Genomic DNA, 25358 nt, shown 5'->3' on the forward strand with positions numbered 1-25358 from the left:
TTTTAAAACCAGCAATGCATCAGTGTCAGCTTTTCAACAGCCAGCATTCACACATATTTTCTTCAGAAATTGCCTTCTCATATTCAGTTTGTACTAAATACTTAATTATGATTTTAAAAGTAAGTAGATTAAATAGTGTGACGCACACTTAGGTACAAGTAAAATTACAGGCTTGAAGAAGTACCACTCATTTTTATCTTCTAGTTTTATTATATTGGAGGAAATCCTATTAAATCTATTAAAATATGATTACTACAACAAATTTTGACAGATAAATTTAACATGAACACGTAGGATTTTAAAGCAAAGGTATTTTGCTCAGCCTCAAACAAAATATCCATTTGAAATAGAATAAATGGTGTGTGATTGTAAAAATTCCCATGCTCCACTCCAAATGTAACACGCCACTGTTTATCTCTAATAACGTATCTGGTTGCTGCTCCGCTCAACATCTGCCATGTAAGCACGAGGTCAGATTTAATACATGTTAATTTTTGCTCATTAAATTCTTCCAATCTCCTGCCAAGGTTCTTTTTTGGGCCTTCCTTTGATCTTGAAATTATTCCAGGTTAACCCTTTGATAGTTCACATCACGCGTAATAATATTACACCGAGAGGAAAGTCACAAAAAATCATTTTTAAAATGCATCACTTTAAATAAAACCACAGAAACACACACACAATGGCACCGTGCAGTCTGAACGCACACAATAACTGACCCTGATAATATCATATCATGTCAGATGAAGACATAGATTACATAAAACTAATCACAAAAGACTGATCCTATATCTTCTATTGACTCCTGACCTTATATTCCCATTAATAACAGGATGCCCCTAAAGTGATATTAATTGATTGTTTCGGTAACATTCACCGAGCTTAGCCAGACTCAGCTGGTGCCTTTGTGAAGGTAGGTATGGCTGGCTGTGAGCTTAAGAAGCTCCTTAATGTATTATTCATACCCATTTGACCTTAAAGATGGAAATGCAAATGAGTGTCAAGAATGAGAGGGATCATCGGACTTTTCAAATGTCAAACAGCCTGCCACAATTAAGACATATTCATTACAAGAACCCACAGGTCCCCCACACCCAGCTGAGATGTAAAACACCTCCAATTAACATTTTGATGATTATCTCATCTCCAAAGCTGCTGCACACCTTCATTTGTAAACCCTGTAATATTGTTGCAGAGTACCTGCGGTGCTGAAATGCGCCACATAAAGTCATGTTTAGTGACTTTATTTGAATTATTATTGAATTAACATTATTTTATTACCTGTCAAAGTTATTAGGGAGTAATTTAATCACGCACACACGTCAAGTAATCTGGTGTCATGGTGTGCTTTTGTCACTTTTTCTTTTTGCACGGTATGTCAATACTGCCATCTGCTGATTAGGTCAAATACTGACACAGCCGTCTCATGTGGAGTGAACATCCACATCATGTCAGCACCTAACCTTTGGGTGGCAGCAATAACACAAGTTTTACCTCCTCCACTCCTCATGTGGTGGATCATTAGGAAAAAAATCTTGTGTTATAATAAATAGAATTGTTGAATCAATATATTTTTAACCCAGTAAAGCCTGACACATTCACATAAAGTGAATTGGTCAATATTTCATAAAATTACAATAGCCCAGAAATTGTTGTAGTGAAAATCAATTAAAAATATAATTATTAATTATTAGTAAGTGCTCATTTTCTCATAACTGTTTGTAACACAGCAGTAATTATGATCAGAGCAAGTTACATATGTAAAAAACACACATGAATATCTAAATTTCCACTCTAAATTTATCTTTCGATGACATTTTAGTCTTAAATTAGTTTGTTGAAAAGATTATTGTGATTGTGGGTGAAATAATGCAGACAGCAGCATGAAATTCAATAGAATGATGATTGCAGGATTCACAAATGGCTGCATTATATTATACATATTTTCAACACAAGTTTGCTCTGAAATAAAGTACAAAATATCAATATTGATTGTTTCACTGAAGTAAATATTGAAATATTAGTAACTTTTTCAAAATCAGCAAAGACTTCACTGTCAAACATGGAGGCAGCCATGTTGGATCTTGCTCTCACAGGTTGGCTGCTGCCTGCAGTTCATTGATAATCCACCAGAGGGCAGAAGACATGTCTTAGACTGAATAAAACAAGTTTTGATCATATTGATTGACTCAAATATTATGCAAATGGCGTTACAGGTTTAATCTGTTTTGGATTATGAGGATACACATTATGATGCCAGTTATTTAAAAAAAACTGTCATATTTGTTTGTCATAAAATAGACTAAGTAAATATAATTACGTTTGTTTTACACCCATACATTTTTTTTTCTTTGACTGAATGCCACAACACATAGTCTTTTGTTTTCACATTGCACACTTTATTTAGGACAGTTTGTTTTCTATATTGGATGCACACAATTTAGTTTAGTTTAGTTTAGTTTAGTTTAGTTTAGTTTAGTTTAGTTTAGTTTAGTTTAGTTTGACACATGGCCTTCTAGTTTGTAGTAATGCTTACCTTTCCTTTTTGTTCCTGAGCTTCACTGGCAAAAGGCCTGAAGCCTGAAAAAGATGGTCTTCACTGGACGAAAGACTGAAGAAAGTCTCCTTTTGTCTTTAAGTTTGACATTTGTTTAATGTTAGTCTTTGTCAGTCTGCCCCTGTGTGTGTGTTTAAGGACACGTCTGATTGTATAAACCCCCCCTCATGTGTCGTTTGTAGGTCAGGCCTGTTCAGTGATGTTGACGCTTTAGTTTCCTTGTTGGTTACTTGACCTCCTTTCAGTTTTGGGTCTTATTTTTCTGTTGCTACTTTGTGTTAAGTTGCATTTAGGACCCAGTCGTTTTTTAATCAACATTTTTTGACTTCATCACAATAAATTTTGCTTTTTCTTTACACCTTTGCCTTTTTAATTGGTCCCTAACAACTACCAAGAGCTCACTTTACGGTGTGTTACCTTAAAGCAACATGTACCATAATGATAAGGAATAAAAAAAGAGAGTTACTGCTTAAAATCTGACTAAAACGTATTTAAGTAGTCATGGAAATATTCTCTTGGCACTCAGCATATTTCAGCAAGCTTTATATCAACAGTTTATTGCACCAAACTATCATAACCCTCCTCATAACAAGACAGTGAGTCACATTTCAGTGTTTGATCATTTGTGTTACATTTAAATTCTTGTTTTCAGTCTCCTGAGTCTCTTGACATTCACAATGTTACAACCAGTTGTTGTGTTGCTGCCATCTTTGGCTCACTGATTATAAGTAAAATAAAATAAAGTAAAATATTTATCAGTGCATTTTACACCCTATCTTATATCAGTTGAACAGTATATAAACCGAAATACACAATACCAGACATATAAATACTAAATAAAGTATAAATAAAGTACATTAAACAATAAAAAAAAAACTTTGCTCATTTATTAATGTGAATCCAATGTTTTCCAGATTTTCAGAAAAAGTGTTTCAACATGAGATGAGGTTTTCACATAAAGGACTGTGACTGGTTTAGTTGTGTGTGGTCAGAATAAATCTTGTTGCTCAACAGGTTGATCCTGCAGAGTTTCAGATCCAGGGAGTTCAACTTGTTACACCCGATTTTCCAGATTTAGATTCGAGAGCTGCACCACCAAACGACTGAATTTGAATGTACTTAAGTGTGATAAATGACAGTGAATATTGGTACTTAAATTAAATTTCATCATGAACTGAAAACTGCTTAAAAAAAACAAGTTGAAAGGACAAATGTCTGTTTAAGCAAAAAAATGTGAAGTTTCCTTTTACTGTAAAAGACACACAAGCATCTTTTTTTATGCAGCAATACATTTACCTACTTATACCATTGTTCTCAGTGAAACATCACACATTTACAGAAAACAAAGGTGTGATGAATAGATTGCTATGCCTTCAGCAAGCAAACAGATGCCTGCAAAGAAAGGTGATAGTCCATATTTATTGTGTAAGACAGCGGGAGTGACAATATGGTAACTCCTGAGAATGAAACTGCATTTGTTTAACAGTGGTAGAAGAAGTACTCAGATCTTTCACCAAAGTAAAAGAAACAATACCATATAAAAGTACTCTCTTACAGGTAAAAGTCGTGCATTTAAAATCTTAAGTAAAATTACATAAGTATTATATTAAAAACATGATTATGGAAATTATATATTATTATATTTTACAGTGTTTGATTGTTAATGCTGATAAAGTATTGTGCAAGTTGTTTCCAGTGGAGCCAGTTTGAACTACTTTATACAATTTGGAAGTTCCAAAGTGTCACAAAGTATATCTGTGAGGTCATGAGATGATAAATACTGCAGGAAAGAAATAATGTTTTTAGTGACATATTGGATGGATCTTTCTGGGATCTGAAAACTTATTTAAATCAAACCATCTAAAAAGCCCTGTCAATGAATTAAGTGAACTTAACTATTATCAAAATTGTTGTCAAATAATTTTCTGTCAATAGACTAATTGATTATTGACTTTTTTCCAGCTGTACTTATATAAAATATAACATACCCATTTTATAAACTCTTTGTAGCCTATGTTTTGTATGCAGAAATCTTAACTTGCCTGAGTAGCTAAAGATATCAAACAATTGTAGTAACTGTGATAAAAAGTACAATATTCGCCCCTGAAATGTAGTGGATTGAAGTAATTGACAAGAAAAGCCTGAAGTAAAGCAGACTACAAGTACCTCAAAATCAATACTGGGGTAAATATACTTACTAACAGTTACATTTCACCATTGGAAATGGGTGTACAAAGACCTCAAAATGTACTCAAATACAGTACTTGAGTAGAGGTACTTAGTTACTTTCCACCAATGTTATTATAGTTTAAGTTAAAACTAGAAAACAGGTGTGAAAAAAATGTTCACTGAATTAAAACAAACAAACAAAAATCAGGGAAAAAATGTCTTAGCATATTAGAACTTCTTGAATCTTCCTCATTATAATAAAAGACTAAAACTAACTGAAAAAGTTGCAAAACTAAAAACTAATACTGAAATTAAACACTGAAAATAAAAACTAAACATTTTTAAACAAAAAAAAAAAACTAAATGGAAACAAGCAACCCCACTCTGAACCTAAACTGAGTTCAAAATATATAATTTTAAATGAGATAAAAAATTAAAAACTGTTGAAAAATACAAAACTATGATAACTCCGCTGATGGTAAATGTAACCATGCTGAGTGCTGTTCTCTGTCGTGGCAGCAGTCCGCCTGTAGATGGCAGCAAACTCCTCCTCTGTGTTTAAAACCGTAGAAGAAGAACAACAGGCTCGTTTGTACACGGAAGCAGGAACAGGACACATCAACCCCCCCAAACTGTCGACTTGTATTTGTCAACGCGGATTCTGGTGCGACACAGGAGGAGAGACAGATTAACAGACAGACTTTCTTCGTCTTTTCGTCGTCGTGTGGACACAATGAGGACGTCTCTCCTCGTACTCGCGGTGTTTGTGTGCTGCTGCTCGGTCAGAGGTGAGTGGACTTTTGTTTCGTTTTGCTACGAAACCCATTCAGAGAGCAGTGCCAAAAAATGTTAGCGTCACACATGATCCCTGTCAGCCAATTAAGCTAGTTGTTTGTGCCACTGTTAAATCACAAACAAGGTGGCTACAGGCCATTAAAATGTCTTAAAATCGCCTTAACTAATAAAAGGCCTTAAAAAGTGCTACACAGTCTTGCCTCTGAATTACTGAATGATGAAAAGGTCTAAAGTTCACTCCAAGCGCAAGAGTTGAATTTGAATGCCTCTAGGATGAGTCCTTTATGATCTGACAATATATCTATTTACTGAGGAGAGTACGCCAAAATCTACACATTTGGTGCTTATTTTTATTGCAAAATTGGGCCTAAATTTAATCAAATGGTGGCATTTAAAAGTTTTACATTAAACTTGATGATACGTGTAGACAGCCTGACAAGTATAACTTGTTATAGCTGAGACAAGGAGAATTGATCACTTCGACCAGTTTCTGAGTGTCATTGTTGGATTGAATGAAAATCGGATAGCGGGACTTTGTGACAAAATTTGATGGATATTTGAACATTTGAAACCAAATATCACAATATTTTCGACTAAAACTCCATTAATATTGCAACAATATTCAAAGGATGACTATTGGTGCCTGATGCTTCATGAGTCATTGTCAGGTATGTGAGTAATACAAGTTAATTCCTAAACGGGTAAAGACAACTGATAGAACAGTCTGTTTTTTCAGGACATTGCATCATTTCACTGTATTGCAGCTTTTAAAACCAGTAAAAGACAACAATTAGGCCTAGGGTTTCAAATTTTGTGCATTTTCCTTTACTAGTAGGTGAAAATGCTATCAATCACTTAATTATTATATATAAGATACAGAACACATTTTTTTTCTTTCTCATTTCAAGTTTCCTTATTCAACCAATGGCTCCACCCGACAGAGAATGTCAAACAAGGCATTATTCCTTCTATTTTATTCTCAACATTATTTGGAAATGTATGGGGGAAAAATGCTGTTTTTCAAGATAACATAATCGCATAAATAATAGTTTTGAACAGATATTTCTAAATCAGTGACTAATGCAGCTCATTACCAAGTGCAGGAGATGCTTGTGCCTCATTTAAATGGTATTTTAATCATTTTTAAAAAGCAGTATAGCACTAAATGCCTACAACTGGCGGTTGATCCATGATAGGTAGGGCTTAAAGTATACAAGGGGAAGTGTGTTCTGTTAAAATCCACCACTCCTGCCCTGCTCACTTTCCCCCTGCTCTCCAAGTAGCCTCTGTGCGGTGTGTCCTGTTACATCATGCCAGCAGCTGAGTAAGTTGGTGAGGCGTAGTGAAACTACTTATCGCAGGGCAGGTTTTGCAGCAGAAGATCTCAGCTATCTCGGTCATCGAATTCTACGAATATAATGCCAACTCCTTTGATGAAGCTCTGACATGGTGGGTGAGATGATTTTCGTCTGAGAGCAGTGATGATATTGATGAATTAGAAGAAGGCATCATCACACCATTTGACACACTCATCAACCGCTGGCTCACGCTTAGATTTATCTTAGCAAGCTGATGATATCATGACAAGTGTCAGCGAGTTTCAGGATGCGTCTGTCCCTGTGATGGCTTATATAGTCATTGGTGTAAAGACTGCAGCAAAGGGATCCCTCATTGTTTTTTTTTTTTGCAAAGATGCACACTTTTAGAAAGTGCAAATGATGTCAGCTTTAGTTTTGTATACAATTTCTATTAGTCGGTAGAGAAGCAATAATAAAATAACAATAAAAAATCATTCGTTTTCTCTTGTAACCCAAATTTTTTCAATTTACTACACAAAAATCTTTTGAAAAGTAATTTAACTGTTCAAATCAATATACAAATATGAATGTAGTTGAATTCCTGGCAAACTACTGTAAAAAGTAGCTAAATTAATTACATGTAGTTAACTACTCCCCCACACTGATGTTGACAGCCAAACCTCATCCCACATCAGTTATTTCTCTCCATCTGTTGTTTATGGCCCCCGTCACCAAGATACACTTTACTCAAGAGACTATATATAGCAACTTAATTAATTAATCACCCAGGCAATCAGCACTCTTATCCTGGTTCTGTTAGGACTCGTAGGATTTTTAACTGGTGCAAGGCCGGTTCAGAACGTGTCCATTTAGAACCTGACGATTGCTTGGCCTCTGGTATAGCTCATCGCTCATCCAAACACTTCACACTCGACACTGACTGTGTAACGTTATCAGAGCATTAATATTAAAACTTGGATTAGCTCCTAATAAACAGCACTGTTGAGAGAGAGGGTTAACTCTAACCCTCCCTCTACATGCCTCTGGGTATTAAGTCGAGGGCTGTACCTAACTTTTTTTGATTAATCTAACTACTCTTAATTTTTTTTTAAATTGTTGAATAATCTATTGACTAATTTCTTGATTATTCTAGAGATTATTTTTAATTACTTCACTAATATGGGATAAAAATGAATAACCCAGAATCAATGTTAATATGTCAGCATTTTATTTTAATCACCTAATCATCATCTAATTTCCACACCACTGTTGTGTTATGATGGTAGCAGTAGTATTAATAATAATAACAATTATAATGACGACGATGATAGTAATAACAGGACCTATTTGTCAGAAATGTTATCAGAAAAAGGAGGATTGCTGTAGTTTAAAAACAATATATTATTTTGTTTGGGTGCTTATTGTGCCTTTATTTGATAATACAGGCAAAAGTAGACAGGAAGAGGAGGAGACGGAGCGGGAACAACATGTTCTACCAAGTATATTACCAGGATGCCTCAGACACAAAGATTAATTAAATCATTGTATGTCATAGTAGCCCTTTCCTTAGAGCTAGAGAATCGATATTTTCTGCTTATTGCATAGTCATATTAAGTTAAGATCACCACTGGCAAATGTATTTTTGCATCAGTGTGGGCCAAGGAAAAAAACTGAAACAATTGCAGACTGTATGAACAGTTTGTAACATCAGTTTAAGCCATTTTCTCTCTTATACATGCATAGCAGTTAATGTAAACATAAAAATTGATGAGTGATATGATGATGATTCATCTTTCATTTGTTCTTCTTCATCCTGTAAACTAAATTAGTTCTCATGTTTCCAAGTCATTTTCCAGTGTGCAGAGGCTGCTTCCTCAATCATAATGTTGTGGCCTTTCTGCTACGCTTTTAACAGCATATAATCTAATCATCAAGCATAATAAAACCATCTTAATTCAGGCTGGAAAAGCTGACAAGAAGAAGACAGTGGACATTACTAACAAGGTACAAATATTCAAAAGCGTGCGGTGGAAAAGATGGAAAAGTAATAAGGACAAGCAAGCAGATGTGCCAAGGTCACTATTGGAGAACTCAGAATGGCAGCATTCATGGCATTTAGGTTGTTATTAGATGGCATTCTCTGTTTTCTGTTACTGTCACCATTGCTATCAAAACTGTATTTTCTTTTTTTTTCCTTATTTACAGGGGCCCCCGCAGGAAAACCTCCAGGGCTTACAGAGGAGAGCAAAACAAAGCCACAATCCAGTGCACCTGGGAGCGACCCAAGCACATCTGTTACTAAAGAAGGAGGAGGTGAACAAAGTACTGCCGAAGCAGCAAATAATGACCAAGCAATAGGAAATGGTGGAAAGCTTGTGGTAGACGTAACCCATGGAGAGTCAGGAAAGGACCAAGAAAAGGAACAGTCCAAGACCAAGACAAATCAGGGGGAACAGGACAGTGCATCGCAAGGAGACGAAACAAACAAACAAAATGGGAAAAAGCAAGGACAAGAACCTGAAGACAGCCCGGGAAATGAGCATGCGCAGAATGGCAATGAGGGAAAGCCGAAAGGAGAGGACTCTGGCACTGGTGAGGCAAAGGAGGACGAAACGGGCACCGGTAAGGCAAAGGGGGATGGAAAGGTCACCGGTGAGGCAAAGGGGGACGGAAAGGTCACCGGTGAGGCAAAGGGGGACGGAAAGGTCACCGGTGAGGCAAAGGGGGATGGAAAAAGCACCGGTGAGGCAAAGGAGGATGGAAAAAGCACCGGTGAGGCAAAGGAGGACGGAAAGGGCTCCGGTGAGGCAAAGACAGATGGAAAGGTCACCGGTGAGGCAAAGGAGGACGGAAAAAGCACCGGTGAGGCAAAGGAGGACACAAAGGGCACCGGTGAGGCAAAGATGGACAGCAAGGGCTCTGGTGAGGCAAAGACGGTCGGAGAGGGCACCGGTAAGGCAAAGGAGGACGGAAAGGGCACCGGTGAGGCAAAGGAGGACGGAAAAAGCACCGGTGAGGCAAAGGAGGATGGAAAGGGCTCCGGTGAGGCAAAGACAGACGGAAAGGTCACCGGTGAGGCAAAGGGGGATGGAAAAAGCACTGGTGAGGCAAAGGAGGACGGAAAAAGCACCGGTGAGGCAAAGGAGGACGGAAAGGGCTCCGGTGAGGCAAAGGAGGACGGAAAGGGCACCGGTGAGGCAAAGGAGGACGGAAAGGACACCAGCCTGGAAAAGGAGGACGGAAAGGACACCAGCCTGGAAAAGGAAACTCAGTATATTCCATCTGGTGTAAAGGATGAGGCAGAAAGCAGTCATTTCTTCGCCTACCTTGTCTGTACAGCTGTGCTGGTGGCAGTGCTTTACATCACTTACCATAACAAGCGCAAGGTACCTGGGTATTTTCTTTCCCACTCAGACTTCTCTGTGGCTTCCCTCCTGTGTTTGTACTGACCCAGATTTTAGCTGTAGATTCAGTCTCAGTTCTTGTTGCAACATATGAAGATGGAAATGGAATTTTTTGTAAGCCAGAAATTACTCAGCTAGTTCTTACCTTTACTTTATACTCATCCAGGTCTCCACTATATGCAGTGCAATAATTCCACCATAGTTTAATTCGGGTGAATATTTGTTGCTCAGTTTAACTGACTGTCTGTGTACTCATGGCTGTGTTGGAAACAATTCACTCAACGTTATTTGCTCACAGATGAATATGTAGCTAGCTTGTAAATGCAGACATTTCTTTTTCCTGACAGGCAAATGAGAACTGAAATGAACAATGTTATAGGAATAATTTGGCATTGACCATGGAAAACCAGAAAAGACAGAATCGAGCCAAGCTGTACCATGTGGTAGAAACACAACAACAGAAAGATTAATCCTCTGTGATTTCTCTCAGTTCTACCATATGCCTTTTAAAGGCTGCTGGTTGAATTATGCCTTCATACATCAGTTGAAGTCGGTTGGAAACTCTCCAACATCTCTTTCTCTTGTTTCCCCAGATAATTGCTTTTGTTTTGGAAGGAAAGAAAACCAGATCCACACGCCGACCTAAATCCACAGAATACCAGAAGCTGGAACAGCAGGTAAGTTGTTAATATACAGAAATACACACCCTTGCTTTTTTAAAAAAAAAAAAAAAAAAAAAAAATCATTTGTGAGTGTTTAACTTCTCTCTTTTCTTTCAGATGTGAAGCCACTGAAGCCATTGCCTCGAACAGGTGAATACACTGGGTTTTGTTTGAGAAGCAGGCAAGTGGATAGTGGTGTTAGATTATTTCCTGGTGTACTCTGCATTGATTTCACCATGTGTAAAATGGACTTTCCGCTATTACGTAACTTTTAGATGCTTATTGTATGACTATGCAGATGACACTGTTGCCTTATTGAGGAAATTAGTGAAATGCAGTGAAGGTGAAATAAGCATGCTGTTTTTGCACTTGTGTTGTTATTCCACTTTTGAAGCAATCTAAGGTTCTGACTCAGGATATTTCAGTAGCAATGACAATGTCAGCTGTGTGGATTACAGTCTTGTTTGTACGGTGTACTAGTGATTGCACTGTGTACAAAATAAGCCATATGAATCTTTGTAAAGAGCCAGCAGGCTATGTACAATTTCTTTGAGGTTGTTTAAAATGTCCGTTGGATAAAATGTGTCATGAGTCCATTTAGATGTGTGGGATTTCTGCGTGTGTTCACAACAATATAGTGTTGTCCAAATGAATGTAATGGCAGCCTTTTCCAAATGAGGAATTCGCACAGTGGTCATCCACTTTCACCTGTTGAAGGCTAAGGTTTCAAAAAGCTGAATACTGACTGTATATAAAGATGGAGAGGTGCCTTGTCTTGGACGGGTGTATCGGCGGGAATTTGACCCCGATCAATACTGCTCAGACTCTGATTCCAACTGGCTTGTATTCAGGATATTCTGGATTTATATTTGTACAGTGGGAGGAAGTACAGACTCATCGTTCATCTTTACATACAGTCACTGGGCTGAACAGATAAAGTCTTTCAAAGAAATGGTTTGGAATTTTGGAAAATACAGTTATTTGCTTTCTTGCTGAGAGTTAGATGAGACGATCAAGATCACCCTCATATCTTTCTGGTAGATATTTCAATAAAGGATAAACGTGTTTACTGTAATAAATCATAAAATGTCCATGATGTGTCATCAGAGATCAAGGAAACGTGTTCAGTTGAAATTCTTGATTCTCTGACACACTACAGCCGCTGTGTCCTGCTCTTGAAAATTCTGTCTGGGTAAACAACTCATTTTGACCATAGATCTTATATTAACCAGTTTTACAACCTATTTCATGTATAGTCTTTGGCGCCAGCTCACTATTTGGACTGCAGTACTCATTTCTGCACATGCAGTGGCTAATATTACGCCTTTAAGGCTGCAGGTAGCTGCCGGTTAGCCTAGCCTAGCAGAAAAAAGAGAGGGAAGCTGCTAATAAAAATGATATGTTTCCATTTTATTTCTACAGCAGGAGAGTTTTATGCCAAGCTAAACTAACTAGCTTCATATTTAGCATACAGGCATGACAATGGCATCAGTCTTGTTATCTTACCCTCAGCAAGAAAGACTGTGAATATTTCCCAAAATGTGGAACTAATCCTTCAAATTACAACTAAAACACTGAATACCTGCTGTCAGGGTGTTGGGTACACGTGTAAATTACTTTGTACTTATCCAGACTCAATGTCAATGCAAAACAATCTGTGTGGTGTATGTTGTTATCTGAAAACTGTCAGTTTCTGGTTTATGTACGGTGGCCTAACACCTCTGTGGCTAGTTACACTATTCCTCTTTTAGGTTAAACATTTCTAGCTTGTGAAACTTGTTGTGTTGCATTCAAACTCTGGCCTGAAATATGGATATTTTAATGTTTTGTAAGAGGAAACTGGCCAGCAGCGGCATTGTTTTGACTGTTGGGGCTGCAATATTGGATTAAATGTGTTTCTGGGGACAGTTTGACCACTAGTACATTAGATTAAACCCTTCCTCTACAGTAGATGTGTTTATGTTCAGATATGACAGACTTGTGCCAAATTGTGAGTGTCATGATATTACTGTGATTCAATGTGTGATTCTTGTGTTGTGCCTGTCTTCTGAATTAACACTCTGTTTCTACTGGGCCGTGGTCGAAATACATGGAAAGCACTTTCTGTAAAAATGAAAAGAAATCTAACCCAATTGTTTCTTGGCAGAATCAAAGTCCATATTATGTTCCAGAAAGTATATTTTTATTGTGAAATCTGCAAAGAAAATGAAGAATTTTTTATAAGCAAATTAGTTTACAACAGCTCTCTTTTCATGGGTAAGAGTCAGAAAACACCGGGAGTCAGTTTGTCATACAGTGAGGCTGAAATTAGCATGAGATCAGCATGTTTTTAGATGTTTAACAATCATCTAACTAAATTATTGAGTAGCGTATAAGATATTTATTTGACTTTGTTAGGAATGGCTGTCCATAAAAAACATCCTGCTATCCTTCAGATGTATGACTGCGTAAATGTGTGTACTGAACCAATGAAGAAGAGTGATTCTAAAATAAAAGCTTTTTGTACCTTCTAGCCTCAGATGAGTTGGATTGACTGCATTCACTGTCACAGCTGCATGCTCTAGCTCTGCAAACAAAAAAATGTCCCTGACCTGAAGTGGGCCAGACCAACAAAACCACTGCGCCTCCAAATTTTTCAAACTTTTAGCGACAAACAACCTGAGACATCACAGGAAAGAATGTTTCACTTTCTTCGACATTCAGTTAGTCTACTCTCATGAATGTTATGTGCATTGCAATGTCAAATGCACAACACATTTATGTCCTTAGGAACTGAACAATAATATAGCATTTTACTTTTTTATGATTCAAACATCTTATCAATATGTACTCCTGTGTAGTAATGCTGCATCACCACACACCGCCACATTAAAGTGGAAGTCAATGAGGAGCAAGGTTATTTTCTCCACCGCCTTACAAATATCTACAAATCAAAAGTTTTAGCGGTGCCTTTGCAGCAGGTTTCAACAGTATTTTTTAAGACAGACGTCTTACATTATTTTCTACTGGAGCTGCTGATTGATGATATTTTGCACAATGTTCAATAACTTTAATATGACCACGACAAGTATTCGATGTCTTTTTCTGTATTTTTTTTTTAATGCTTTGAAAAGTCATCCAGAAGGTCAGATTAGAGTCTTTGGCGAGCCGGCTCTGGCCAGCGGGTCATGTGTTTGACACCCCCACTGTAGTGAGTAAGGGCTTGTCATATTCAAGCCTTATAAGTACTTTCTATTTACATACGTACAAGCGCCAACACAACAAGGTAAAAAGTCCTGCATTCAAAATACTACAGAGTGAACGTCAAAATCTTTAGTATCAAAAGTATAAGTTCTTGTTGGGCAGAAAAAAGGCAACCACGACTGATATATAGATTTATGTAACGGTTAAAGGGAGAGTTCACCTCAAAAATCGGAAGTGTGCTTTTTCCTTTTATCTACGGTGCTATTTATTCCGTCTAGCTTGTTTTGGTCCAAGTTGCAGAGTTTGGGAGAAGTAGAGATGTCTGACTTCTCTCTAATGTAATGGAACTAGACGGCCTGATTACTCAAAACAATCCACAAACCTTGTTGTGAATAGCTTCACGTAGGAACTATTTTCTTCCTACAGAAATACACCCACCAACCGTGACGCCACACAGAAGGAAGCGTGCATCTACTCGTGGACCAGAGACTTGTGCTTGTGACAGTGGGGGCGTAAACGTTTATCTTGTCCAGATGAGCTAAGCTGTGAACTCTCGTCCATTTCCCAAGAGGAAACATTTTTATTTTTGATTTTGTGGTGAAATGTCCCTTTAAAGCTATAATAGTTTACATTAATGCAACAATGTGTACATGCCATTTAACTGCTGTAGCTGGTGCACACGGAGCTAAGTTGATCTACTTTACATGCAGTTAGGTTGTTTAATCCAGTGGTTCCCAACCTCTGGGGCTGTAGGGAAAGGGTCACAAGATTAATTCAAAGGGTCATGAGATAATTAAGGCAGAAACATTCATTTTTCTCTACTTGTGCTTTTAGGTGAAATATTGTATTATTTTAGCTCCTTCAAACCACCAAGAGTGGAAATAACTCTTTGGTAGAACAATTCAGACTCAGAAATGTGACTAAAAAAGTTGTGAACCACTGGTACAAACTTTAACACCGCATCATGAATACAAGCTCTTATGTATGGAGTCACAGGAAATTATAAATAAATTATAAATATGTAACACAATAAGAAAATAAATGTGGAAATATAAAAAGATATACACAAGAATAAAATAGCTTAAAATTTGGAAATATGAAGAGACATGAAAAAATGAGTGTTAAGTATAAAAGAATTATCAACATTGTCATTTATTTTGCTCATTTATTCCTGTGTATATTTATTTATATATTTTTTTATGTTTATTTTTTCCATATGAATTACTCAAATTTGTTTACTTTTATTAGCTTTATATGCAGCAGTTTTATCTATGTATTTCCTTTTTCTTAATTCAGGTTTTACAGATACAGATATTTTGTTCTATTTATATTTATTTATCATTATTTAAAAAATACCAGTGAAAGTTTACAGTGTCAGTGCCCTGATATCATCCGAGGCAATAAAGTTTATTGTTAAACTTGAGTATTACTAAAGTCTTTTTGTTAAACTAATATTCACATTTGAGAGATATTGCAAAGAAATGTGTGTTTATTCATATATTCTATATTTTGCATAAAGAATATCAGCCAATATCAACATATTAGCCCCAAAACTCAAGCATCGGTCGGCCCTTAAAAGAACAAATAAATCAAAAATGTTTATGGTTATTCTTTTGTATTTTGTTATTTGTCTTTATATTTCCACATTTTCTTAATATTTAACATATGTATCACTTACCCTATGACTCCATGCATGTTTCCTGTTTAATGCAAGCTAAAATATTTATCTGAAACAAGTTATTGGAAAGTACATCAGTCAGATAAATGTGTTGTGACTTTTCTTTACATATTTTATCTGTGTAGGTATGTGACACACAGTGCAGTATATAAATGCCCAAACATGCTTTCATTGTCATGTCCTCACAGATTAATGCAGTGATTTCTTCTCCTCATAGTGGCATCATATTTGTGGCCTCCTGCTCATAAATATCAGGGATCTCTCCCATGGAGGAGGACACCATGCGGACCGAGTTGCTCCCACGAAGCGTCATCTCGTACCGGATGAGCTGCTTCCAGAAGCCCGTGTTCGGCCTCACGATGGGCCGGCGGGTCTTCACCCACCTGTGGGCGTCCAGCAGGTTCACCCCGCGGTGCTTCATCAGGTAAGCGATGCACAGGGTGGCGGAGCGGCTCACCCCGGCGTTACAGTGCACCAGCGTGCGTCCTCCGCGCTCTGCGGTCAGCTCTATTTTATCCGCCACCCCCTCGAAGTGATCGCAGAGGGGAGTCAGCGGGGAGTCGGTCACCGGGATGTGGATGTACTCCACCCCGGGAGGAGGAAGGAGGCTGCTCCTGGTCTCACTAACGTTGATGATGCAGTTTATGTTGCAGCGAATCAGCTGAGAGGAGTCACCAGCTGCTCTGCCATTGCTGATGTAAAGATGGTCGGTGACTCGGCACAGGCCTGAGAGACCTGCAGGAGCTGACGGATGCATAAACGGCGTTGAATTTCCCGTCGCACCAAAATTCGATTCTGACCAAAGACGCTGCAAATATCAGGGTTGCTCATCCACCGCGGGACAGTCGCTGCAAATTGTAAGGCAACTCAGGAGGGCCAAATATGTATGAACAAGAACGCTGTCGCCCCCAGCTGGATGGAGTTTTCATGAAGCACACATAACACACATACAGTCCTTTTCATTTCTTATTTATTTTAATTATAAACCAATTTACCCTCGTCCAGGGAAACTCAACTTGCCTTGCCCGGGGCCACTTTTGCAAAATGACCAGATGACAGTTAATAAAAAAACATTAATAATTTATCAGGTGACATTAATAAACATTAAAAGACCCATAACTCATCTTTCTTTGAAAATCTAAAATTTCAAATTAACTGACCTATTTAATCTAACTTATTAAAGGGATAGTTAACCCACAAATGAAAATATTTTTAGATATTACTTTTGCTTAATTCCTATTTTAATGTTTAACAAATGTGATTTTTCAGTACTTAACTGCAAATAAACTTAAGCAATATTATTTTTTAGCTATAAAATGAAAAACAAAGATATAGAAAAATATTTAAAGGAGCAATACGTAGAAATTGCATGTGCAAAAATTAGTACAGTAGTCCAGTTAGTGAGTTGGAGGTATATACTCTATATTAAATAGGTTAAATAACATAAAATCTATGGTTGAAGCCCAGAGTCAGGGAAGCTCAGGCGGGCTGCAGGAACACTGCAGGAGTGCAAGACAAGTGCAATATAACAATAAATTGACAATAACAAGCAAGTACAAGTCCTCCACTGTACATTGATCAGCTTTATAAAAACAGGCCCTCTGCTCTGAAAATACACACTCTAGACTATTATATAAATCTACATCTATAAACTTCTCCTTTTAAAAGAGCTAAAGACAAGAGATGATTATTGGGAGGTAGTAGGAATGCACCTGAATCTGAATTTACTATTCAGGAAAGCACAAATAATGCAGTGGAAAAGGATATTTCTTCAGGTGAAATTATGAAGTTTCATAATAAGAACCTGGGGAATGAAGGCGAGGAGATGATAAGTTGCAGCCAGGTGTGAGGACTGCAGATGAGACAGACAGGCTGGTGATGATCCCGTGGCACAGGAAACAAACACATTAATCACAAATACAAACAAAGCACAGGGAATAGTCGGTAGAGAAAACTGACTAAGCTGGATTTGCTATGTGGAACTAGCACAGCAACCGAGAACATGGGCTGATATGTAGGAGAGGTGATAATGACGGCAGGTGTGGCTGAGAGAGGTGATGATGGAGACTGATGGCACGCGAACAGGATCCAGGAGCCTCACTATGTACTGCAAACTCTCAATTCAGTTGTCAGTGCAGATATGAATTAATACAGAACATGATGATCTATGTCAAAAGTCAGTAGCCTCACAGTTTCTCAGCTTTGATGAGGAATCTAATTTAGTATATTTTGAAATCATTTGTACCTCCATGTCTTTATTTTTATGTTCCCCAAAAATCACGAGTATCTCTTTGCAGTGGCCCTCTAGCACCACCCTCAGGTCCAAAAGTGCACCATTCAAATCTCATTTCAAACTCACCAGAAAAGAGATCTTTTCGATTAGCATTTGCTCTTCACTTTATCACATTTTGTCCACTGGACGGACAACTAGAGGGGACTTTATCATGTTTTGTCAAATGAAAAGGCATCTCAGAGGACACTTTGTCATGTTATGCCCACTGTGAAGGCATCCTAGAGAGCACTTCGTCATCTTTTGTCCACTGGAAGGACACCTAGGGGGCACTTTTATCATATTTTGTCCAATGAAAGGATACCTAGAGGGCACATTATCATGTCTTTTCCACTGTAAAGGCACTCTTGAGGGCGCTTTATCATGTTTTGTCCGCTGGAAGGACACCTAGTGGGCACTTTATCATGTTTTGACCAATGGAAAGGCATCTTAAAGGACACTTTGTCATGTTTTGTCCACTGTAAAGGCACCTTAGAGGGCACTTTATCACACTGACATGGACAGTTTTCATGTTTTATCTATCACAGGAGCATCCACAAGGGCACTTGTTTAACATGTGGCAACAGTACTTCTGCTTGAGTACAGATTTTCATTAATTTTTCTAACACTGCCGATATCTCGAAAACTCGGCAGCCCACACCAAAACAATCTAAATGGATAAAAAGCACAACAGGTGAGAGAAAAAATATGTAGCTTTGAATTTGAGGTCAACTGTCCCTTTAAAATAAATGTGTTTATCCTTGTGCACGTGCAGAAATCTGTTAATAATTAAGTCATGTATTTGTACGTTTAAGCATAGCATGATACAGTAGTGTTGTTTGGTTGGAGGTGGTTGATGTGTGGTACTGTATTAGCTGCTGGAGCCTGCAGCCAGTCCTCCTCCTCGGTTGCCCGGGAAACACAGATGGTGGATGAAGGGCGCGCATACAAAAGACCATAAACCTGTGGCAGCAGCTGGAGACCGAGACCGCTGATTAATTCACGCCTGTGCAGTCCTGCTCCAGTCAAAGACGTCGCTGTTCTCTACAATGCCTCCATCCATCTCCTTTGTCCCGGGGCTTCCGTCTCCACTTTTCTCCGGTTTCTCCTCCGGACTGGTCTCCCGTCAGTGCGCAGCTGTTCTCGGCACTCCCACATCTGCTCGCCTCTGCTCGGCTCGGCAGCCATATAACCGACGCTCCGACGCGGCTCATGTTGGTGCGTAATGTAGGTCTAGAGGGCGAGCAGCCGTTCACTGCAGGCAGGATCGCTGCGCACACACACGGCGAGGGTTTGGAGGTTATGCGGCCGCCCTCAACATGGAAAAAAGAGGAAGAAGAAGAGGAAGAAGAGGAGGAAGATGTGATCTTTTCGCACCGTTTGACGCTGTGGGGCAGGTGCATGTGGAACCTGGAAATCACCGGTAAGAAAAAAAGACAATGTACTTCCCATTATTCTGCTCTTGTTTTACAGTAAACGTTTTTATTGCACTAATCAAACAGGTTAAATTGGTTTAATCTGTTTATCTGTTTGATAAGATAAACACTGACTCGTTTAATTTCCTGCAGAGGAGGGCCTAGTCTGTCTCTGATCTGACATCCTTCAGGGTTCATGAATATTTATTGGTTATTTATAGAAAAGATATTTCTGGTGGAGAAATGCCAAATTAGATTTCAGTTTTTTTAACCTCTTGGTTGCTATGGACACAGCATACAGTACAGTCTACATGATTTTAGACATTGCATGAGCTGCAGCCACTATACAGTATTTTGGATTGACCAACAGAAATGCAGCGTATGCATTGTTTGTATGTAAGTGTATGGCTGTTTTTGTAAATGTGTATGTATGAGCAAACGTTAAACAAATTTAAGTGAAACCTGAACTATGATGAAGTTATGGCTGTAAGTATTTCTTTAGGTTTTGGTAGATATAGAGCAAAGTGGGCCTTTAAATGTACTCAACAAAAACACAGTATAATGACAATACTTGTACACACATGCTGTTTCTGGTGGACAAATGCCAGATTAGCATTTTAGCAAGTTTATTTAATCTTGTGCAATATGTTACTGTAGGTAAGTACAGTATATACAGTATAACCTATTGGGCTGCAACCAACATTTATTTTCATGGTCAATTAAACTGTTGATTATTTTCTCAATTAATCCATTTGTTGCTTGGTCCCAAAAATGTCAGAAAATGGTAAAAAATGTCGATCACTCTTTCCGAAAGGTCAAGATGGTGTCCTCAACTGTCTTGTTTTGTCCACAACCTAAGTATATTCAATGTATTGTCTTGGAGAGAGAAGGAAACCATAAAACATTCACATTTAAGAAGCTAGAATCAGAGAATTTTCTTTTCTTTTCTTTAAAGAAAGACTCAAACTGATTAATTGACTATCAAAATAGTTGGCGATTAAGTTGACCACAAATCAATTATTCAAGTAATTGTTGTAGCTCAAGTATCTAGAACACGAGCTGCAGCCACTTTGGCCCACAGCTGTATTTTTAAACGTGTATGTACAGGCCCGACATCAAGTATAGATATTTCTATTTTTAAATGTAAAATTCTACTTTAATGCAAACGTCGACTGTGGCCATGAGTATAAACAAACTCAACTCAACAAATTTAACTTTAGTCTTAGCTAACTTCTTCTGTGCACACAAAAGCTTTACGTGTCAAATTTTTAGCACATATTTGTTAAAATCCATGTTAGTGAGCAAGACAATCCATCCATGTGACATATGTGGCATATAGAGATGCTGATTAAGCAGCAGGAGAGCTTTAGACTGGTCACAATAAAAGCTCATGCTAAAATACAGTTTTATCTTGAAAAATTATGTTTATTAGTCACTGAACTATGGGTGTTTCATAGGGATATGGATGCCAAACTTTTTCCCAAGAGGGCAAAATCATGACCTGCTCTACCCTGCCTCTGATTGGCTTACCGTGATATTCATACTCTAACCCTAACCAATCACTCTTCATGCCTAAACGTAACCAATCCAATCAACACTGGCATTGAATATTAACCAAGAGGCCAAGCAGGGCAGATCATGACTTTGCCCTCCAGGGAAAATAATTTGGTATCTGTGGCCCTATGTGAAATAGTCATTGTTCTGCACCAAATAAAAGCCCCTTTTCAGGATAAAACTGCACATTTTAGACTGGACTTTTATTGTGACACTCCTGTGCAATAATCAGCATCTTTCTCTGCCACACCTGTCAGATGGATGGATTGTCTTGGCAAAGGAGAAGTTCTCATAATACAGATTTGGGAGCAAAATTTGAAAGACATAAACCTTTTGGGTGCACTGACAACGTCTTCAATCTTTTACTTCAACTTATGAAAAATGGGAGCAAAAACAAAAGTGTTGCATTTATGTTCTTGTTGAGTCTGCAACAAAAGCACGCTGCCCAGGTAGGACCACCATAAAAATGACAAGAAAACAAAAATCATACCGACCCAAATGAAAATCTCCACAGCTTCCTGGTCTGCCCCCAGGCCACCCTCTGCAACCAGGACCCTGGAGAAATGCGTATGAAGAGGGAGGACAGGGGCAGACAAAGAAAGGTGGGGGTATTTCCTGGACGAGCCCCCAGTTAAATAATTGTGTTAGGTGTTAGGTGTGTAAATCAGTGGTGTGAATGAGTTAACAGTGGTGGGTACATAAACCAAAACCAAGCCAAGGGGTGCCTGTGGAGGCTGAGCGAAAGATAGGTTAAATTATTAATAAAATTTTGTTGCTAATATGGTTGCAAATTATTATCACTTACCTTAATAAATTATTGGTAAGATTAATGATCAATTAATCGATTAATCATTATTAAAAAAAACATAAAATTTGGCTTATACCGAACAATCCTCCTCACAACATATTGTGTATTTTCTGACAGTGATACTTACCCTATCAAACATATAAAGATGTAAAAGCCTGCATATGAAAAACATTAAATTGAATATCAGGTAACATGCAGATCACACTCATAATAATCTCTGTTATAGATTTTTATTTGATAGTAGATTGATTAAATTTTACTTGATCCATCAAATTCTTAAAGACTGATTAATCGTTCGTCGATCATTTGTTGTCATCCCCAGTTGCATGGGAAGAGGAGCTCTTAGCATCAGAAATAGAATATAAAACCGTGTTCCCAATCACCTAATTAATGAAATTAGGATTTGGTGGACTAGGACACAGGGTGACTTTGCTGCAGTGGATAATGTGGTATGGTGTATAGTGTAAATGCGTGTACTGTGAGTTGTATTTTTATGAATATGTATGCTGAGATGATGTGGGAATTATTATTTTTAATGACTGTGGTTTTATGGCATGTTTTATAGTGAAACTGAAGCAAATCTCCACATTGTGGACAATAAAGTTTCATATTGGTATTTGTAATTATCCTCTAGATGACACGGGTCATCACAATCATCTGCTGTAAGATCAACTATATTACACACCCTTATGCTTTTATTTTGTAGGTGATCTTGTGGTCAGTGTTGTACTGGATTCATCTACAGAGCTGCTCATGTGTCACCAGTCAGGACGCTGGGAGGAGGAGGATCCAACTGGGAACCATCAGCAACAGGACAGGTTATGTGTACCGGCTGGTTTATCTTTGCTAAAGATATGAAGGAGGTTTATTTTCACTGGCACACAATACCAGTCACAGCCTATCTCAAATGACATATATCTTTTAGCAGTGGGTGTATTTCATTTGCAGTCATGAGAAACAATAAAACCGAAGAAGAAGTGATCTCTTGGGTATCTTGGGTGGACAGCTGGGTGGCGTCCCACTTTTCTACTGCTTTGTGTTGTGTGTTTCCTCTCCAGTTACACTGATGGAAAAGCAGGTTGCGGCTCGCACAGGACCCCACATCGCTCCGTCGCCCTCTGCTGTGCCACTGCCTCACAGACGGGTACAGGACCCGTCAGTAGATTTACACCACGGTGACGTTTATTTCCCTCATATTCGCTTTACACTCTCCTCTGTGACTTGTTATATAGGTCTAGATGAATATAAACTGCAGAGCCAATTCTTCTATCTTGCTTTTTGCCCACATACAGGATGTGTCCCTGCTAAGCCTCAGCGCTGGCTGAGAGTGCAGATAAATGTGGAACAGATAGAACATGGGAGATTAGTTATGTGTTAAATCGCTGCCATATTTCCCACTATATGCTACTATCCTTTCCAGGATTATGGTTAAGAGAGGAGATAAACCAACCTGAAAGTGGAGACCACGACCAAATCAGATTAGTATAATCAGCTTTTCACATTCATTATTCAACATTATGCAGGATTATCCTGGAGAAAAATGTTTGTTAGACCAGGACACAAATATGTCTTTAAAAGCATGTCATGTAAAAGAGGCCAGCAGGAATGTGTTAATTTTGTTAGGAAGCAGAAAAATCAGAAAATTACACTGTAAAAAACCCCCCAAATCATTTAACTTAACTTTTAACTATTTGTTTTAATGTTTGACCTTGAATTGTTTGCTTTATATGCCAGAAAACAGGGTCAAGAGGAAGGTTTTTCTTTGGAGTAAATCACACAATTCTCCAGGGTCGTCCACACCAACTATAACTACAACTATAGTTATACAACACAACGATAAAGTGGTGGTCCGGATCCCCCTGTCTACTTGAGTTAGAACAATTTTAAAACTATATTTTTTATAGTTAAGTTCAGTCATACAGCCCACGTTTAAGAATGTTTATTGCAGCAGCAGAACATAGTAAAAGAGTATGTTTACACAGAGGTATAGAGGAGTGATGAACACGTATCTTGGATGCCCTGTCGGAGCCTGCAGGTGGATGCTGGGGCGGTGGTGGGGCTGAATGAACAGGCAGTTATGCTGATGCAGGGCAGTGATGGCATTGACAGGCAGAGGGAGAGATGGGAGGTTTTAGAAGTTTAAATAGACCGCCAGATTGGAGTGTGAGGCGTGTCACGTGTGATTGCAGTGCAGCTCGCAGGCGTCCCTACATTTATAGTTATAGTTGTAGTCCTTGGTGTGGACGGCCCTTAACTCCGTAGTTTTGTCTAATTTCAAGCAGAATCTGCAGCCATTAAGAATAACTATATAGAAACAAGCAGTCTTCTTGTGGATGGTCTCATCAACAACGTTTAAGACCATAACCAGTTAAAAACTCTTTGTAGTAGTTTTAAGTAAATATGAAAACATAAGTTGATTCCGATTCTTTTTACGGTGCACATCAGCATTCACTTTTTGACTGTAACAGCTGTCATATCACTTCTCCTGCAGGGTTGGAGGCACGGTGCCATCGCTGCTGTCCCATTCCTTCAGAAGAAGACGACTCGTGATCAAATGCTTCCCCACTGAGAGACGATTTCTGCTGCTTTTGTGTCTCCCCGAAAAGGGCTTTTAAGAGTTAAAAATGCCACCTCTGCTTTGCACGATCAGATTTAGCAGGAGGGTATTTCTCGGGTGGTGTTTAGAGTTCCAAAATAATCCGCTGCAGAGTTCTTTCCTGACATTTTCTTCAAATGTGTGTGTTTTCCTGGCTGTGAGTTATCTTAATACAGCTTCACCTGCCCACACTCTCTTCTTTTTTTTTTTTGGCTGATAAAGAACACTGACACTGCAGCCATCGCACCTCTCACGCTTGTTTATTTCAGCTGCTGTGTGCAGTGACCTCCTCTGTCCGTTACCTTGGTTACTCTGTTTAGCATTCGGTCACTTCTCTCTGTACACGACACTTCAAATTCACCAGAAGCAGCATTTTAATGATGGTGTCCTGTGTGTCGAAATCTCACCAAGGCTAGTATTTCCAGAACTGGAGAGCTCTGATATTTTAATCCTGCAAATGTTAAAAAAAAAAAAAAAAAAAAAAAAATCTGCTTAAATGTGTGAGAATGACTAGATTTCTCACATTATGACAATGTGTAATTCACACAGTATGTTCTTTGTTTGTCTTAATTTGGATGTGATACCACCTATTTTTTAATGTACAGTGCAAACTCTGTGTATCGTCACTGAGGCGTGTGGGCGCCCGTGTGTCTGAGTGCATGTGTTTGTGTGCATGTGCTCTGTTTGTGTGTGTGTTTGTGCATGTGTGTCACATCTGTCTGATAAAACAGACACGTGTAATGGTCCCGAAGCTACTAGCTGCTTTTCAGTGATTTTCTCATAGCTGCAAAATTTAAAAAAACTGCCTGAAGCTTTTCTTTTAGCCACTGGATGTACCAGAGAAAGGGTTAAAAATTATTTACAAATGATTCTTAGCATTTGTTTCGACCTCTCTGAAGTACCAGTTAGGTGGGGATTCTTGTGATTTAGATAATCACAGGAATGTCGCTGGAAATTAACGGTGTGTAGT

General features: G+C 38.4%; 2 protein-coding genes and 1 long non-coding RNA gene across 3 annotated transcripts; 2 read left to right on the plus strand and 1 right to left on the minus strand.

The window, feature by feature from the left end:
- The first annotated feature begins 5291 nt into the window (after positions 1 to 5291).
- Positions 5292 to 13403, plus strand: tgoln2 (trans-golgi network protein 2). Its single transcript, XM_084728985.1, has 5 exons — positions 5292 to 5514; positions 9025 to 9755; positions 10056 to 10205; positions 10817 to 10900; positions 11003 to 13403. The coding sequence occupies exons 1-5, from the start codon at positions 5460 to 5462 to the stop codon at positions 11006 to 11008; spliced, it is 1026 nt and encodes a 341-aa protein (XP_084585111.1). The 5' UTR covers positions 5292 to 5459; the 3' UTR covers positions 11009 to 13403.
- A 2469-nt stretch (positions 13404 to 15872) lies between these two features.
- LOC146319957 (dual specificity protein phosphatase 18) lies at positions 15873 to 16592 on the minus strand. The gene has a single exon (XM_084729448.1). The coding sequence runs from the start codon at positions 16501 to 16503 to the stop codon at positions 15958 to 15960; it is 546 nt and encodes a 181-aa protein (XP_084585574.1). The 5' UTR covers positions 16504 to 16592; the 3' UTR covers positions 15873 to 15957.
- A 2249-nt stretch (positions 16593 to 18841) lies between these two features.
- On the plus strand, positions 18842 to 24593 carry LOC146319958 (uncharacterized). Its single transcript, XR_014771493.1, has 3 exons — positions 18842 to 19438; positions 22499 to 22967; positions 24284 to 24593. It is a non-coding gene; the product is annotated as an uncharacterized LOC146319958 (long non-coding RNA).
- The last annotated feature ends 765 nt before the right edge of the window (positions 24594 to 25358 follow it).

The sequence above is a fragment of the Lutjanus erythropterus genome, chromosome 10 (genome assembly GCF_056507025.1).
Source record: "Lutjanus erythropterus isolate fLutEry1 chromosome 10, fLutEry1.hap2, whole genome shotgun sequence".
NCBI classification, from domain to species: domain Eukaryota; kingdom Metazoa; phylum Chordata; class Actinopteri; order Lutjaniformes; family Lutjanidae; genus Lutjanus; species Lutjanus erythropterus.

Excerpts from the sequence above, each read along its gene's own strand:
- LOC146319957 (XM_084729448.1), bottom strand. The coding sequence starts at position 16,503 with ATGCATCCGTCAGCTCCTGCAGGTCTCTCAGGCCTGTGCCGAGTCACC.
- tgoln2 (XM_084728985.1), top strand. The coding sequence starts at position 5,460 with ATGAGGACGTCTCTCCTCGTACTCGCGGTGTTTGTGTGCTGCTGCTCG. Across the intron at positions 9,756-10,055 it reads GCTCTGGTGAGGCAAAGACG|GACGGAAAGGACACCAGCCT; the intron begins GTCGGAGAGGGC and ends CTGGAAAAGGAG. Across the intron at positions 10,206-10,816 it reads CTTACCATAACAAGCGCAAG|ATAATTGCTTTTGTTTTGGA; the intron begins GTACCTGGGTAT and ends TTGTTTCCCCAG.